This window comes from Procambarus clarkii, chromosome 63 (genome assembly GCF_040958095.1).
Source record: "Procambarus clarkii isolate CNS0578487 chromosome 63, FALCON_Pclarkii_2.0, whole genome shotgun sequence".
NCBI lineage: Eukaryota > Metazoa > Arthropoda > Malacostraca > Decapoda > Cambaridae > Procambarus > Procambarus clarkii.
The window spans coordinates 8,282,693-8,298,532 of record NC_091212.1 but is presented as its reverse complement, the minus strand read 5'-3'; the positions used below and the strand labels follow the sequence as shown (position 1 = coordinate 8,298,532).

The 15,840-nt window shown below is 50.4% G+C and overlaps 1 protein-coding gene across 3 annotated transcripts in view; it reads left to right on the top strand.

The window, feature by feature from the left end:
• Positions 1-15,840, top strand: part of LOC123769566 (protein Wnt-5b-like) — a 501,917-nt gene that overhangs the window by 477,383 nt on the left and 8,694 nt on the right. For all 3 annotated transcript variants that reach the window (XM_069308691.1, XM_069308692.1, XM_045760810.2), the window contains 3 exons: positions 10,958-11,214; positions 11,644-11,824; positions 13,066-13,177. In XM_069308691.1, the coding sequence (XP_069164792.1) occupies positions 10,958-11,214; positions 11,644-11,824; positions 13,066-13,177 (550 nt within the window). The remainder of the gene's footprint in view (positions 1-10,957; positions 11,215-11,643; positions 11,825-13,065; positions 13,178-15,840) is intronic.

Sequence of the window (15,840 nt, the reverse complement as noted above, 5' to 3'; positions counted from 1 at the left end):
GTCTGCTCCCTGTGTGTTTAGCAGCTCAATGTCTGCTCCCTGTGTGTTTAGCAGCTCAATGTCTGCTCCCTGTGTGTTTAGCAGCGCAATGTCTGCTCCCTGTGTGTTTAGCAGCTCAATGTCTGCTCCCTGTGTGTTTAGCAGCTCAATGTCTGCTCCCTGTGTGTTTAGCAGCTCAGTGTCTGCTCCCTGTGTGTTTAGCAGCTCAGTGTCTGCTCCCTGTGTGTTTAGCAGCTCAATGTCTGCTCCCTGTGTGTTTACCAGCTCAGTGTCTGCTCCCTGTGTGTTTACCAGCTCAGTGTCTGCTCCCTGTGTGTTTACCAGCACAGTGTCTGCTCCCTGTATGTTTAGCAGCTCAGTGTCTGCTCCCTGTGTGTTTAGCAGCTCAGTGTCTGCTCCCTGTGTGTTTAGCAGCTCAGTGTCTGCTCCCTGTGTGTTTAGCAGCTCAGTGTCTGCTCCCTGTGTGTTTAGCAGCTCAGTGTCTGCTCCCTGTGTGTTTACCAGCACAGTGTCTGCTCCCTGTGTGTTTAGCAGCTCAGTGTCTGCTCCCTGTGTGTTTAGCAGCTCAGTGTGTGCTCCCTGTGTGTTTAGCAGCTCAATATCTGCTCCCAGCGTGTTTACCAGCTCAGTATCTGCTCCCTGTGTGTTTAGCAGCTCAATGTCTGCTCCCAGCGTGTTTACCAGCACAGTGTCTGCTCCCTGTGTGTTTAGCAGCTCAATGTCTGCTCCCGGCGTGTTTACCAGCACAGTGTCTGCTCCCTGTGTGTTTAGCAGCTCAATGTCTGCTCCCGGCGTGTTTACCAGCACAGTGTCTGCTCCCTGTGTGTTTAGCAGCTCAATGTCTGCTCCCAGCGTGTTTACCAGCTCAGTATCTGCTCCCTGTGTGTTTAGCAGCTCAATGTCTGCTCCCGGCGTGTTTACCAGCAGTGTCTGCTCCCGGCGTGTTTACCAGCTCAGTGTGTGCTCCCTGTGTGTTTAGCAGCTCAATGTCTGCTCCCGGCGTGTTTACCAGCTCAGTATCTGCTCCCTGTGTGTTTAGCAGCTCAATGTCTGCTCCCAGCGTGTTTACCAGCTCAGTATCTGCTCCCTGTGTGTTTAGCAGCTCAATGTCTGCTCCCTGTGTGTTTAGCAGCACAGTGTCTGCTCCCTGTGTGTTTAGCAGCACAGTGTCTGCTCCCTGTGTGTTTAGCAGCTCAATGTCTGCTCCCTGTGTGTTTAGCAGCTCAATGTCTGCTCCCTGTGTGTTTAGCAGCGCAATGTCTGCTCCCTGTGTGTTTAGCAGCACAGTGTCTGCTCCCTGTGTGTTTAGCAGCTCAATGTCTGCTCCCTGTGTGTTTAGCAGCACAGTGTCTGCTCCCTGTGTGTTTAGCAGCTCAATGTCTGCTCCCTGTGTGTTTAGCAGCTCAATGTCTGCTCCCTGTGTGTTTAGCAGCGCAATGTCTGCTCCCTGTGTGTTTAGCAGCTCAATGTCTGCTCCCTGTGTGTTTAGCAGCTCAATGTCTGCTCCCTGTGTGTTTAGCAGCTCAATGTCTGCTCCCTGTGTGTTTAGCAGCGCAATGTCTGCTCCCTGTGTGTTTAGCAGCTCAATGTCTGCTCCCTGTGTGTTTAGCAGCTCAATGTCTGCTCCCTGTGTGTTTACCAGCTCAGTGTCTGCTCCCTGTGTGTTTACCAGCACAGTGTCTGCTCCCTGTGTGTTTAGCAGCTCAGTGTCTGCTCCCTGTATGTTTAGCAGCTCAGTGTCTGCTCCCTGTGTGTTTAGCAGCTCAGTGTCTGCTCCCTGTGTGTTTAGCAGCTCAGTGTCTGCTCCCTGTGTGTTTAGCAGCTCAGTGTCTGCTCCCTGTGTGTTTAGCAGCTCAGTGTCTGCTCCCTGTGTGTTTAGCAGCTCAGTGTCTGCTCCCTGTGTGTTTAGCAGCTCAGTGTCTGCTCCCTGTGTGTTTAGCAGCTCAGTGTCTGCTCCCTGTGTGTTTAGCAGCTCAGTGTCTGCTCCCTGTGTGTTTAGCAGCTCAGTGTCTGCTCCCTGTGTGTTTAGCAGCTCAGTGTCTGCTCCCTGTGTGTTTAGCAGCTCAGTGTCTGCTCCCTGTGTGTTTACCAGCACAGTATCTGCTCCCTGTGTGTTTAGCAGCTCAGTGTCTGCTCCCTGTGTGTTTAGCAGCTCAGTGTCTGCTCCCTGTGTGTTTAGCAGCTCAGTGTCTGCTCACTGTGTGTTTAGCAGCTCAGTGTCTGCACCCTGTGTGTTTACCAGCACAGTATCTGCTCCCTGTGTGTTTAGCAGCTCAGTGTCTGCTTCCTTGTGTGTTTACCAGCACAGTATTTGCTCCGTGTGTGTTATCATAAGAGTTCGAAGCTGGGGTGGGGACAGGTAAGGACAGGAGGCGGGAACGGGGCAAGACGGATCTAGCCGTGAGAGACGGGGGACAGGTAGGAGGAGCGATGCAGATGGAAAAAGGGGGAGTCGTTGAAGCGTGGGATGGAACAGGGGGAGGGATGGAGAAGGTGAGGTAGGGGGAGGAATCCCACCCTTCCTACCTAGTAATTGGGCCTCCCTTTGTAAAGACCAACCGAGGCAGCCCCCTTCAGCCTGCCCTCCGGTAATCCTCTCCCTCTTTTGTTACAGTGCCTCTTGTGTTAGTAATGACGGACCTTCTGTTGGTGGTGGTGCCCCTGTTGTTGGTGTTGGTACCCCTGTTGTTGGTGGTGGTGCCCCTGTTGTTGGTGGTGGTGCCCCTGTTGTTGGTGGTGGTGCCCCTGTTGTTGGTGGTGGTGCCCCTGTTGTTGTTGGTGGTGCCCCTGTTGCTGGTGGTGGTGCCCCTGTTGCTGATGGTGAACCTGTTGCTGTTACTGGTGGTGCCCCTGTTGTTGGTGGTGCACCTGTTGCTCGTGGTGCCCCTGTTGCTGGTGGTGAACCTGTTGCTGTTACTGGTGGTGCCCCTGTTGTTGGTGGTGCACCTGTTGCTCGTGGTGCCCCTGTTGCTGGTGGTGCCCCTGTTGCTGGTGGTGCCCATGTTGCTGGAGGTGCCCCTGTTGCTGGTGGTGCCCCTGTTGCTGGTGGTGCCCCTGTTGCTGGTGGTGCCCCTGTTGTTGGTGGTGCACCTGTTGCTGGTGGTGCCCCTGTTGCTGGTGGTGCCCCTGTTGCTGGTGGTGCACCTGTTGTTGTTATTGGTGGTGCACCTGTTGTTGTTACTGGTGGTGCACCTGTTCTTGCTGGTGGTGCACCTGTTGTTGTTACTGGTGGTGCACCTGTTGTTGTTACTGGTGGTGCACCTGTTGTTGTTACTGGTGGTGCACCTGTTGTTGTTACTGGTGGTGCACCTGTTGTTGTTACTGGTGGTGCACCTGTTGTTGTTACTGTTGGTGCACCTGTTCGTGCTGGTGGTGCACCTGTTGCTGTTACTGGTGGTGCCTCCTGTTGCTGTTACTGGTGGTGCCTCCTGTTGCTGTTACTGGTGGTGCCTCCTGTTGCTGTTACTGGTGGTGCCTCCTGTTGCTGTTACTGGTGGTGCCTCCTGTTGCTGTTACTGGTGGTGCCTCCTGTTGCTGTTACTGGTGGTGCACCTGTTGCTGTTACTGGTGGTGCACCTGTTGTTACTGGTGGTGCACCTGTTGTTACTATTGGTGCACCTGTTGCTGTTACTGGTGGTGCCCCTGTTGCTGGTGGTGCACCTATTACTGTTACTGGTGGTGCCCCTGTTGCTGTTACTGGTGGTGCACCTGTTGTTGTTAAAGGTGGTGCCCCTGTTACTGTTACTGGTGGTGCCCCTGTTGTGTTTACTGGTGGTGCACCTGTTGCTGTTACTGGTGGTGCCCCTGTTGTGTTTACTGGTGGTGCACCTGTTGTTGTTACTGGTGGTGCACCTGTTGTTGTTACTGGTGGTGCCCCTGTTACTGTTGCTGGTGGTGCCCCTGTTGCTGGTGGTGCACCTGTTGCTGTTACTGGTGGTGCCCCTGTTGTGTTTACTGGTGGTGCACCTGTTGTTGTTACTGGTGGTGCACCTGTTGTTGTTACTGGTGGTGCACCTGTTGTTGTTACTGGTGGTGCACCTGTTGCTGTTACTGGTGGTGCACCTGTTGCTGTTACTGGTGGTGCACCTGTTGTTACTGGTGGTGCCTCCTGTTGCTGTTACTGATGGTGCACCTGTTGTTGTTACTGGTGGTGCACCTGTTGTTGTTACTGGTGGTGCCTCCTGTTGCTGTTACTGGTGGTGCACCTGTTGTTGCTGGTGGTGCACCTGTTGTTACTGGTGGTGCCTCCTTGCTGTTACTGATGGTGCACCTGTTGTTGTTACTGGTGGTGCACCTGTTGTTGTTACTGATGGTGCACCTGTTGTTGTTACTGGTGGTGCACCTGTTGTTGTTACTGGTGGTGCCTCCTGTTGCTGTTACTGGTGGTGCACCTGTTGTTGCTGGTGGTGCACCTGTTGTTACTGGTGGTGCCTCCTTGCTGTTACTGGTGGTGCACCTGTTGTTGTTACTGGTGGTGCACCTGTTGTTGTTACTGGTGGTGCACCTGTTGTTGTTACTGGTGGTGCACCTGTTGTTGTTACTGGTGGTGCACCTGTTGTTGTTACTGGTGGTCAATGTTGCTGTCGTAACATGACTTGTTTCACTAGTTTATTAATATATTGTACATTTAATCTTTTACTCCAGATAAATCAGGAACACCATTAAACGAAACACAGGGTACAGGACACAGACACAATCATTGAAGGAAAGCAACATGTAAGATATCTGGGAATTATGATGTCTGACGACCTGACATTTAGTGAACATAACCGAGCAAATATAGCGGCGACCAGGACAATGATAGGATGGATTATGAGAACGTTCACATCCAGAGACCCCACAGCAATGCTAATACTATTTAAATAACTGGTGCTGTCCCGTCTTAACTATTGCTAGGTATTCACTTCCCTTTTAGAGCGGGAGAGATTGCTGAAATAAAGGGAATACAGAGAACGTATATGGCACGCATAGATACGATAAAACATCTAAATTATTGGGGCCGTCTCCAAGCTCTCAAATTGTACTCTTTGGAAAACAGACGAGAGAGGTATAAAATAATATATTCATGGAAGATACTTGAAAGCCAGGTCCCAAATTTGCACAGTAGAATAACAATATACTGGAGCGAAAGATACGGAAGGAAATGCAGAATAGAACCAGTGAAGAGTCGAAGTGCCATAGGCACAATCAGAGAACACTGTCTGAACATCAGAGGTCCACAGCTGTTCAACACCCTACCAGCAAGCATTAGAAATATTGCTGGAATAAAGGTGGAGGTATTCAAGAGGCACTATGATAAGTTCTTGCAAGAAGTGCCGGACCAACCAGGCTGTAATGGATATGTGGGCCTGCTGGCCGCTCCAAGCAACAGCCTAGTGGACCAAGTTATCACAACTAATACGAGAGGAGTAGAACTAATTCCGGAAATCCTCTTTAGGTATGCTCCAGGTATCCTCTAACACTATATTAAATGAAAACACGGGGGCAGAGAGGGATTATAAATCCTAAATTAAATCGGAGAGGCTACTATATCCACGTGAAGTGAGGCTCACATTAGACAGTTCCCATACTTGTGTGACTGGAGTGAAAGGGTTAGAATTAAAATAAAAAATGCAAGGTTAAGTTGAACTTTTTCAAAGTATATTCAACATGACTGTTTATCACATCATCAACTAAACACTGTATTTGTTGTCATAAAACAAACATAAAAATGTTAATCAGAGTTTATATTACATATAATAATAATATATATAATACGCAGAGCATTTAGGGCATAACTTCATATAATTTGGCCATTTATAAGTTTAATGTTGCAACAGCTTAATTATCTTATAACTAATAACAAGATAACATAATCAATATTTGCTAAAAAAAATTAATCGAAAACAAAAATTTTAACTAATCAATTTTTAACAAGAGTAGAATAGATATAATGACATAATATTAAGGTGATTGATGACCATGTTAACTAATATTTAATTATGTTATACGAGATAACTTATTTGACTATTATAAGGCAGCTTAATTAAATTAAGATGGTTGGAAATTAAGACTAATTGCAGTCAAAAAAACCTTATAATTAATATGCCTTCCCTGTATAATATAATAGAAAAAATGGACAAAAATAGATTGATGGATTGGTGTATCTAGGCTACAGTGGTATGTGTTGGTGAAGATAGGGAGGCACTAGGCTACAGTGGGGTGTGTTGGTGAAGATAGGGAGGCACTAGGCTACAGTGGTATGTGTTGGTGAAGATAGGGAGGCACTAGGCTACAGTGGGGTGTGTTGGTGAAGATAGGGAGGCACTAGGCTACAGTGGTGTGTGTTGGTGAAGATAGGGAGGCACTAGGCTACAGTGGTGTGTGTTGAAGATAGGGAGGCACTAGACTACAGTGGGGTGTGTTGGTGAAGATAGGGAGGCACTAGACTACAGTGGGGTGTGTTGGTGAAGATAGGGAGGCACTAGACCACAGTGGGGTGTGTTGGTGAAGATAGGGAGGCACTAGGCTACAGTGGTGTGTGTTGAAGATAGGGAGGCACTAGGCTACAGTGGGGTGTGTGGTGAAGATGGGGAGGCACAAGGCTACAGTGGTGTGCGTTGGTGAAGATAGGGAGGATCTAGACCACAGTGGGGTGTGTTGGTGAAGATAGGGAGGCACTAGACCATAGTGGGGTGTGTGGTGAAGATAGGGAGGAACTAGACCACAGTGGTGTGTGTTGGTGAAGATAGGGAGGCACTAGGTTACAGTGGTGTGTGTTGGTGAAGATAGGGAGGCACTAGACTACAGTGGTGTGTGTTGAAGATAGGGAGGCACTAGGCTACAGTGGTGTGTGTTGGTGAAGATAGGGAGGCACTAGGCTACAGTGGTGTGTGTTGGTGAAGATAGGGAGGCACTAGACTACAGTGGTGTGTGTTGGTGAAGATAGGGAGGCACTAGGCTACAGTGGTGTGTTGGTGAAGATAGGGAGGCACTAGGCTACAGTGGTGTGTGTTGGTGAAGATAGGGAGGCACTAGGCTACAGTGGTGTGTGTTGAAGATAGGGAGGCACTAGGCTACAGTGGTGTGTGTTGAAGATAGGGAGGCACTAGGCTACAGTGGTGTGTGTTGGTGAAGATAGGGAGGCACTAGGCTACAGTGGTGTGTGTTGAAGATAGGGAGGCACTAGACTACAGTGGTGTGTGTTGGTGAAGATAGGGAGGCACTAGGCTACAGTGGTGTGTGTTGGTGAAGATAGGGAGGCACTAGGCTACAGTGGTGTGTGTTGAAGATAGGGAGGCACTAGGCTACAGTGGTGTGTGTTGAAGATAGGGAGGCACTAGACCACAGTGGGGTGTGTGGTGAAGATAGGGAGGCACTAGGCTACAGTGGGGTGTGTGGTGAAGATAGGGAGGCACTAGACCACAGTGGTGTGTGTTGGTGAAGATAGGGAGGCACTAGGCTACAGTGGTGTGTTGATGAAGATAGGGAGGCACTAGGCTACAGTGGTGTGTGTTGGTGAAGATAGGGAGGCACTAGGCTACAGTGGTGTGTGTTGGTGAAGATAGGGAGGCACTAGGCTACAGTGGTGTGTTGGTGAAGATAGGGAGGCACTAGGCTACAGTGGTGTGTGTTGGTGAAGATTGGGAGGCACTAGTCTACAGTGGTGTGTGTTGGTGAAGATAGGAAGGCACTAGGCTATAGTGGTGTGTGTTGGTGAAGATAGGGAGGCACTAGACTACAGTGGTGTGTGTTGAAGATAGGGAGGCACTAGGCTACAGTGGTGTGTGTTGAAGATAGGGAGGCACTACACTACAGTGGTGTGTGTTGAAGATAGGGAGGCACTACACTACAGTGGGGTGTGTTGGTGAAGATAGGGGGAGACTAGGCTACAGTGGGGTGTGTTGAAGATAGGGAGGCACTACACTACAGTGGTGTGTGTTGGTGAAGATAGGGAGACACTAGGCTACAGTGGGGTGTGTTGGTGAAGTTAGGGTGGCACTACACTACAGTGGTGTGTGTTGGTGAAGATAGGGAGACACTAGGCTACAGTGGGGTGTGTTGGTGAAGATAGGGAGGCACTAGGCTACAGTGGTGTGTGTTGGTGAAGATAGGGAGACACTAGGCTACAGTGGGGTGTGTTGGTGAAGATAGGGAGGCACTACACTTCAGTGGTGTGTTGGTGAAGATAGGGAGGCACTAGGCTACAGTGGGGTGTGTTGGTGAAGATAGAGAGGCATTAGGCTACAGTGGTGAAGAAGATAGGGAGGCACTAGGCTACAGTGGGGTGTGTGGTGAAGATAGGGAGGCACTAGGCTACAGTGGGGTGTGTTGAAGATAGGGAGGCACTAGACAACAGTGGGGTGTGTGGTGAAGATAGGGAGGCACTAGGCTACAGTGGGGTGTGTTGAAGATAGGGAGGCACTAGACCACAGTGGGGTGTGTGGTGAAGATAGGGAGGCACAAGGCTACAGTGGGGTGTGTTGGTGAAGATAGGGAGGCACGAGGCTACAGTGGGGTGTGTGGTGAAGATAGGGAGGCACTAGACCACAGTGGTGTGTGTGGTGAAGATAGGGAGGCACTAGACCACAGTGGTGTGTGTGGTGAAGATAGGGAGGCATTAGGCTACAGTGGTGTGTGTGGTGAAGATAGGGAGGCACTAGACCACAGTGGGGTGTGTGGTGAAGATAGGGAGGCACTAGGCTACAGTGGGGTGTGTGGTGAAGATAGGGAGGCACTAGACCACAGTGGTGTGTGTTGAAGATAGGGAGGCACTAGGCTACAGTGGTGTGTGTTGGTGAAGATAGGGAGGCACTAGGCTACAGTGGTGTGTGTTGAAGATAGGGAGGCACTAGGCTACAGTGGGGTGTGTTGAAGATAGGGAGGCACTAGGCTACAGTGGTGTGTGTTGAAGATAGGGAGGCACTAGGCTACAGTGGGGTGTGTTGGTGAAGATAGGGAGGCACTAGGCTACAGTGGTGTGTGTTGGTGAAGATAGGGAGGCACTAGGCTACAGTGGTGTGTGTTGAAGATAGGGAGGCACTAGGCTACAGTGGTGTGTGTTGGTGAAGATAGGGAGGCACTAGGCTACAGTGGTGTGTGTTGTTGAAGATAGGGAGGCACTAGGCTACAGTGGTGTGTGTTGGTGAAGATAGGGAGGCGCTAGGCTACAGTGGTGTGTGTTGGTGAAGATAGGGAGGCACTAGGCTACAGTGGGGTGTGTTGAAGATAGGGAGGCACTAGGCTACAGTGGGGTGTGTTGGTGAAGATAGGGAGGCACTAGGCTACAGTGGTGTGTGTTGAACATAGGGAGGCACTAGACCACAGTGGGGTGTGTTGAAGATAGGGAGGCACTAGACCACAGTGGGGTGTGTGGTGAAGATAGGGAGGCACTAGGCTACAGTGGGGTGTGGTGAAGATAGGGAGGCACTAGACCACAGTGGGGTGTGTGGTGAAGATAGGGAGGCACTAGGCTACAGTGGGGTGTGTTGGTGAAGATAGGGATGCACTAGACCACAGTGGTGTGTGTGGTGAAGATAGGGAGGCACTAGACCACAGTGGGGTGTGTGGTGAAGATAGGGAGGCACTAGGCTACAGTGGGGTGTGTGGTGAAGATAGGGAGGCACTAGACCACAGTGGTGTGTGGTGAAGATAGGGAGGCACTAGACCACAGTGGGGTGTGTGGTGAAGATAGGGAGGCACTAGACCACAGTGGGGTGTGTGGTGAAGATAGGGAGGCACTAGGCTACAGTGGGGTGTGTTGGTGAAGATAGGGAGGCACTAGACCACAGTGGTGTGTGGTGAAGATAGGGAGGCACTAGACCACAGTGGTGTGTGTGGTGAAGATAGGGAGGCACTAGACCACAGTGGGGTGTGTGGTGAAGATAGGGAGGCACTAGACCACAGTGGTGTGTGTTGAAGATAGGGAGGCACTAGACTACAGTGGTGTGTGTTGGTGAAGATAGGGAGGCACTAGGCTACAGTGGTGTGTGTTGGTGAAGATAGGGAGGCACTAGGCTACAGTGGTGTGTGTTGAAGATAGGGAGGCACTAGGCTACAGTGGTGTGTGTTGAAGATAGGGAGGCACTAGGCTACAGTAGGGTAACTTAAGTGGGGAAACAATAAGGTCAAGTTGTTCTGGTAATCCACAAAGTGTGAGAACTTTCATTTGTTATTTCAGAAGTTTTCCCTGTGATACTATTTTGTTTGTGTTACTGTTATTTTCCCATTCAGAACATTTATTTATAGCACTGTTAGATCATTCCCCAGTGTTGCTTTCGGACTTGGTGCAGATGGTCGAAAAGTGCCAGTTCATTCCTCGTCAGACATTCGTCGATACAGACGCCCTTTTAAGAAAATACTACAGTGTTGACAACAACAGATTGACTAAGACAATGATCTGATTTGAGACAGTCTTCTGTTATTGTCTTTACTCGTGAAATTATTGCAGATTCACTTCATTGTACCCAACCACTTGGGCTGGACGGTAGAGCGACGGTCTGGCTGGCTTCCTTCAATCCTTTCCCTCCATCCCTAATCCTTATCCTGATCGCTTCTCAGTGCTATATAGTCGTAATGGCATGGCGCTTTCGCCCCTGATATTCGAATTCTCCCTTACATTATATAAATATATTATTTATTGTGCTTCTCTTCACAGTGTAATTCACCACCCTGAGGTGTTATATTTTTACTTAATTGATGTCGTTGATACTCCATGGACACAGGGTGGATGGAGTATCATTTAGTGCGCACAGTGCACTAAATGAATTAAATGTGTCCTGTATCTCTGAAGTGCTATCTTCCTGAAGTTGATCCACCCGCACAGGTCATGGCTGGGCACAGCTGGTCACAGGATACTGCCACCTGGTCGGTGTCTCAGACAGCTGGCAACAGGTGGCCGGTAAATATTGTGTTTCTGCTTAGTAACGTTGAGGTCAACCTATCCATGTTAACCACTAAGAACGCTCCCCCTGCACAGGAACCTCGGGCTTCAGGGGTACGAGGTGTGGCGGAACCCGCAGATCTACCTGATCGGTGCTCAGCCCCTGTGCACTCAGATCCCGGGGCTGTCCCTCGGGCAGACCAAGCTGTGTCAGCTGTACCAAGACCACATGGGCAGCGTGGGCCGGGGCGCCAAGACGGGCATCCATGAGTGTCAGTGGCAGTTCCGACACCGACGGTGGAACTGCTCCACCGTCGACGACTCCACCGTCTTCGGCCCCGTTCTTCAGATCCGTGAGTCGCCTTCCACACTCTTAATGTTCATTATATATCCCATGACACCATTGCCAGTCATGATGGTAATAGGCTACTGTGACCATATAATGTGCATATTGTAGTAGTAGTATATATATATTAGCCCAACAGATTTTGTTACGGAAATAGTAAATAATATTTTAAATGTCCTCTAAGCTTCTAATCCTTCATTAGCATTACTGATAAAATTCATTGATATGGCAAATGAGAAACATGACTGTAAATTATCTACAGTATTAGCAAGAGTTTTAATTCACGTTTTTTATGAAACTATTGAAAATAGTGTAGTTCACTTTAACCCCAATTTAAGACTATCATTATTCCTCTTGGCTGCGTCAGTAGCAGCTCAAGAGATATAGTCACTGTGCCTATTTTTTGACATTTTTTAAATGAATTTGTGTTGACCAGCGAGCCGGGAGGCAGCCTTCGCCCACGCCATAGCCTCGGCGGGCGTGGTGCACAGCGTGTCCCGGGCCTGCAGGGACGGCCAGCTCACCACCTGCGGCTGCTCCCCCGCCAGGAGACCCAAGGACCTCAACAAGGAGTGGATCTGGGGCGGCTGTGGAGACAATGTCGAATACGGATACAAGTAAATGTTTCAGCCACGTCAACTAAAATTATGACATTTGATTGTTGTTAAATTATTTTTAATAATTGAGTGTTCGAGTCACAGTGTGACTTTTTTTTGTGTAAGGGGGAGAGGCGAAGTAGATGAGCATCATGCAAGTATTCCGATACTATATTGGCTTCTTAAATTAAATCTGAAGATACTATATCTTATATATCGTCATAATTCGGATAGGGTATTGAGCAAAGAAAAATATATTGAGATGACCAGTGTGAGACAGGTAGTTTAGTGAGGCCTTAATGACCAGTGTGAGACAGGTAGTTTAGTGAGGCCTTAATGACTAGTGTGAGACAGGTAGTTACGGATTGATTGTTCCTGTAGTCGAGAATACAACAATAGCTCACATATGGTTCTACACAAAGTACTGGTGTTTACATTCTACAAGTATGCTCACTTGTATCCAAGACAAGTAAAGAACATGTATTAATACAATATTGGGTGAATAATTTATAATTGGGAATATATATGTAGCTTATATAATAGTGATATTAAATTAAGACAACATGCTGGGACTTGTAAGGTGAAATGTGGTTGAATCACATCCTTAATTAACAAAAGCTGTCTAATATATAAGTGGCAGAAAATACAGCTAAAATTAAGTGGAAGAATGTTAATTGGTAGACAGATGTTGCCCAAGAGTGGAAGAATGACAGACAGATGTTGCCCAAGAGTGGAAGAATGACAGACAGATGTTGCCCAAGAGTGGAAGAATGGCAGACAGATGTTGCCCAAGAGTGGAAGAATGGCAGACAGATGTTGCCCAAGAGTGGAAGAATGACAGATGTTGCCCAAGAGTGGAAGAATGACAGACAGATGTTGCCCAAGAGTGGAAGAATGGCAGACAGATGTTGCCCAAGAGTGGAAGAATGGCAGACAGATGTTGCCCAAGAGTGGAAGAATGGCAGACAGATGTTACTCACGAGTGAAAGAATGACAGATGTTACTCACGAGTGGAAGAATGACAGACAGATGTTGATCAGGAGTGAGCAGTTAGGGAACATTGTGTCACGTACGTGGGGGGGTGAAAGCAGGTATGCAAAGTCTCTCAAAACTACAGTAGATTTTGAAACTTAACCACGCTAATATTAATCCTCTTAATATGGCCATATTTGCCCCTAATATGGCCATATTTGCCCCTAATATGGATCCTCTTAATATGGCCATTGTTGACATGTGTGTGATGAATGTTTCCTTATTTCCAGATTCACTCAGGGCTTTGTTGACGTTCGTGAGCGCGAGAAAAATTACAAGCGAGGATCCGTGAAGCAGGGACGCCAGCTGATGAACCTCCACAACAATGAAGCGGGCAGGAGGGTCGGTATCTGCTCTTGTCATGCTCTGTCATGCTCTGTCATAGTATCTCATGCTCTGTCATGCTCTGTCATAGTATCTCATGCTCTGTCATGCCCTGTCATGCCCTGTCATGCTCTGTCATGCTCTGTCATCGTATCTCATGCTCTGTCATGCTCTAGATCTTATATATTAGCCTCTTTTTATTACCCTACATACTTTAAATGCCTCATTTAGACATACTACATACTCTAAATGCCTACAGTATGTATATTAAACTTTTCTCTATCTTATGATGATACATTTCAAATTAAAGGGAAGTGGTGTAATCCTGCTGGAGAAGGGGGGGGGGCGGGCTGGGCATTGTGAATCCTGCTGGAGGGGGGGGGATTGTGAATCCTGCTGAAGGAGGGGGGGCATTGTGAATCCTGCTGAAAGGGGGGGGGGGCATTGTGAATCCTGCTGGAGGGGGGCATTGTGAATCCTGCTGGAGGGGGGGCATTGTGAATCCTACTGGAGGGGGGGGGGCATTGTGAATCCTGCTGGAGGGGGGGCATTGTGAATCCTGCTGGAGGGGGGCATTGTGAATCCTGCTGGAGGGGGGGGGGCGGGCTGACCATTGTGAATCCTGCTGGAGGGGGGGGGGGCATTGTGAATCCTGCTGAAGGGGGGGGCATTGTGAATCCTGCTGGAGGGGGGCATTGTGAATCCTGCTGGAGGGGGGAGGCATTGTGAATCCTGCTGGAGGGGGGGGGGCATTGTGAATCCTGCTGGGGGGGTCCATTGTGAATCCTGCTGGAGGGGGGAGGCATTGTGAATCCTGCTGGAGGGGGGCATTGTGAATCCTGCTGGAGGGGGGCATTGTGAATCCTGCTGGAGGGGGGCATTGTGAATCCTGCTGGAGGGGGCATTGTGAATCCTGCTGGAGGGGGGGGCATTGTGAATCCTGCTGGAGGGGGGCATTGTGAATCCTGCTGGAGGGGGGGGAGGCATTGTGAATCCTGCTGGAGGGGGGCATTGTGAATCCTGCTGGAGGGGGGGCCATTGTGAATCCTGCTGGAGGGGGGCATTGTGAATCCTGCTGGAGGGGGGCATTGTGAATCCTGCTGGAGGGGGGGGCATTGTGAATCCTGCTGAAGGGGGGGGGGCATTGTGAATCCTGCTGGAGGGGGGGCATTGTGAATCCTGCTGGAGGGGGGCATTGTGAATCCTGCTGGAGGGGGGGGCATTGTGAATCCTGCTGAAGGGGGGCCTTGTGAATCCTGCTGGAGGGGGGGGCATTGTGAATTCTGCTGGAGGGGGGGCATTGTGAATCCTGCTGGAGGGGGGGCATTGTGAATCCTGCTGGAGGGGGGGCATTGTGAATCCTACTGGAGGGGGGGCATTGTGAATCCTGCTGCAGGGGGGAGGCATTGTGAATCCTGCTGGAGGGGGGAGGCATTGTGAATCCTGCTGGAGGGGGGAGGCATTGTGAATCCTGCTGGAGGGGGGAGGCATTGTGAATCCTGCTGGAGGGGGGAGGCATTGTGAATCCTGCTGGAGGGGGGCATTGTGAATCCTGCTGGAGGGGGGCATTGTGAATCCTGCTGGAGGGGGGCATTGTGAATCCTGCTGGAGGGGGACATTGTGAATCCTGCTGGAGGGGGGAGGCATTGTGAATCCTGCTGGAGGGGGGCATTGTGAATCCTGCTGGAGGGGGGCATTGTGAATCCTGCTGGAGGGGGGGCATTGTGAATCCTGCTGGAGGGGGGAGGCATTGTGAATCCTGCTGGAAGGGGGAGGCATTGTGAATCCTGCTGGAGGGGGGAGGCATTTTGAATCCTGCTGGAGGGGGGAGGCATTGTGAATCCTGCTGGAGGGGGGGGGCATTGTGAATCCTGCTGGAGGGGGGCATTGTGAATCCTGCTGGAGGGGGCATTGTGAATCCTGCTGGAGGGGGGAGGCATTGTGAATCCTGCTGGAGGGGGGCATTGTGAATCCTGCTGGAGGGGGAGCATTGTGAATCCTGCTGGAGGGGGGGCATTGTGAATCCTGCTGGAGGGGGGCATTGTGAATCCTGCTGGAGGGGGGGCATTGTGAATCCTGCTGGAGGGGGGGGGCATTGTGAATCCTGCTGGAGGGGGGGGGCATTGTGAATCCTGCTGGAGGGGGAGGCATTGTGAATCCTGCTGGAGGGGGGAGGCATTGTGAATCCTGCTGGAGGGGGGAGGCATTGTGAATCCTGCTGGAGGGGGGGGCATTGTGAATCCTGCTGGAGGGGGGGCATTGTGAATCCTGCTGGAGGGGGGGGGGCATTGTGAATCCTGCTGGAGGGGGGCATTGTGAATCCTGCTGGAGGGGGGGGCATTGTGAATCCTGCTGGAGGGGGTGGGGCATTGTGAATCCTGCTGGAGGGGGGGGCATTGTGAATCCTGCTGGAGGGGGGCATTGTGAATCCTGCTGGAGGGGGGGGGGCATTGTGAATCCTGCTGGAGGGGGGGGGCATTGTGAATCCTGCTGGAGGGGGGCATTGTGAATCCTGCTGGAGGGGGGAGGCATTGTGAATCCTGCTGGAGGGGGGGGGGGCATTGTGAATCCTGCTGGGGGGGTCCATTGTGAATCCTGCTGGAGGGGGGAGGCATTGTGAATCCTGCTGGAGGGGGGCATTGTGAATCCTGCTAGAGGGGGGCATTGTGAATCCTGCTGGA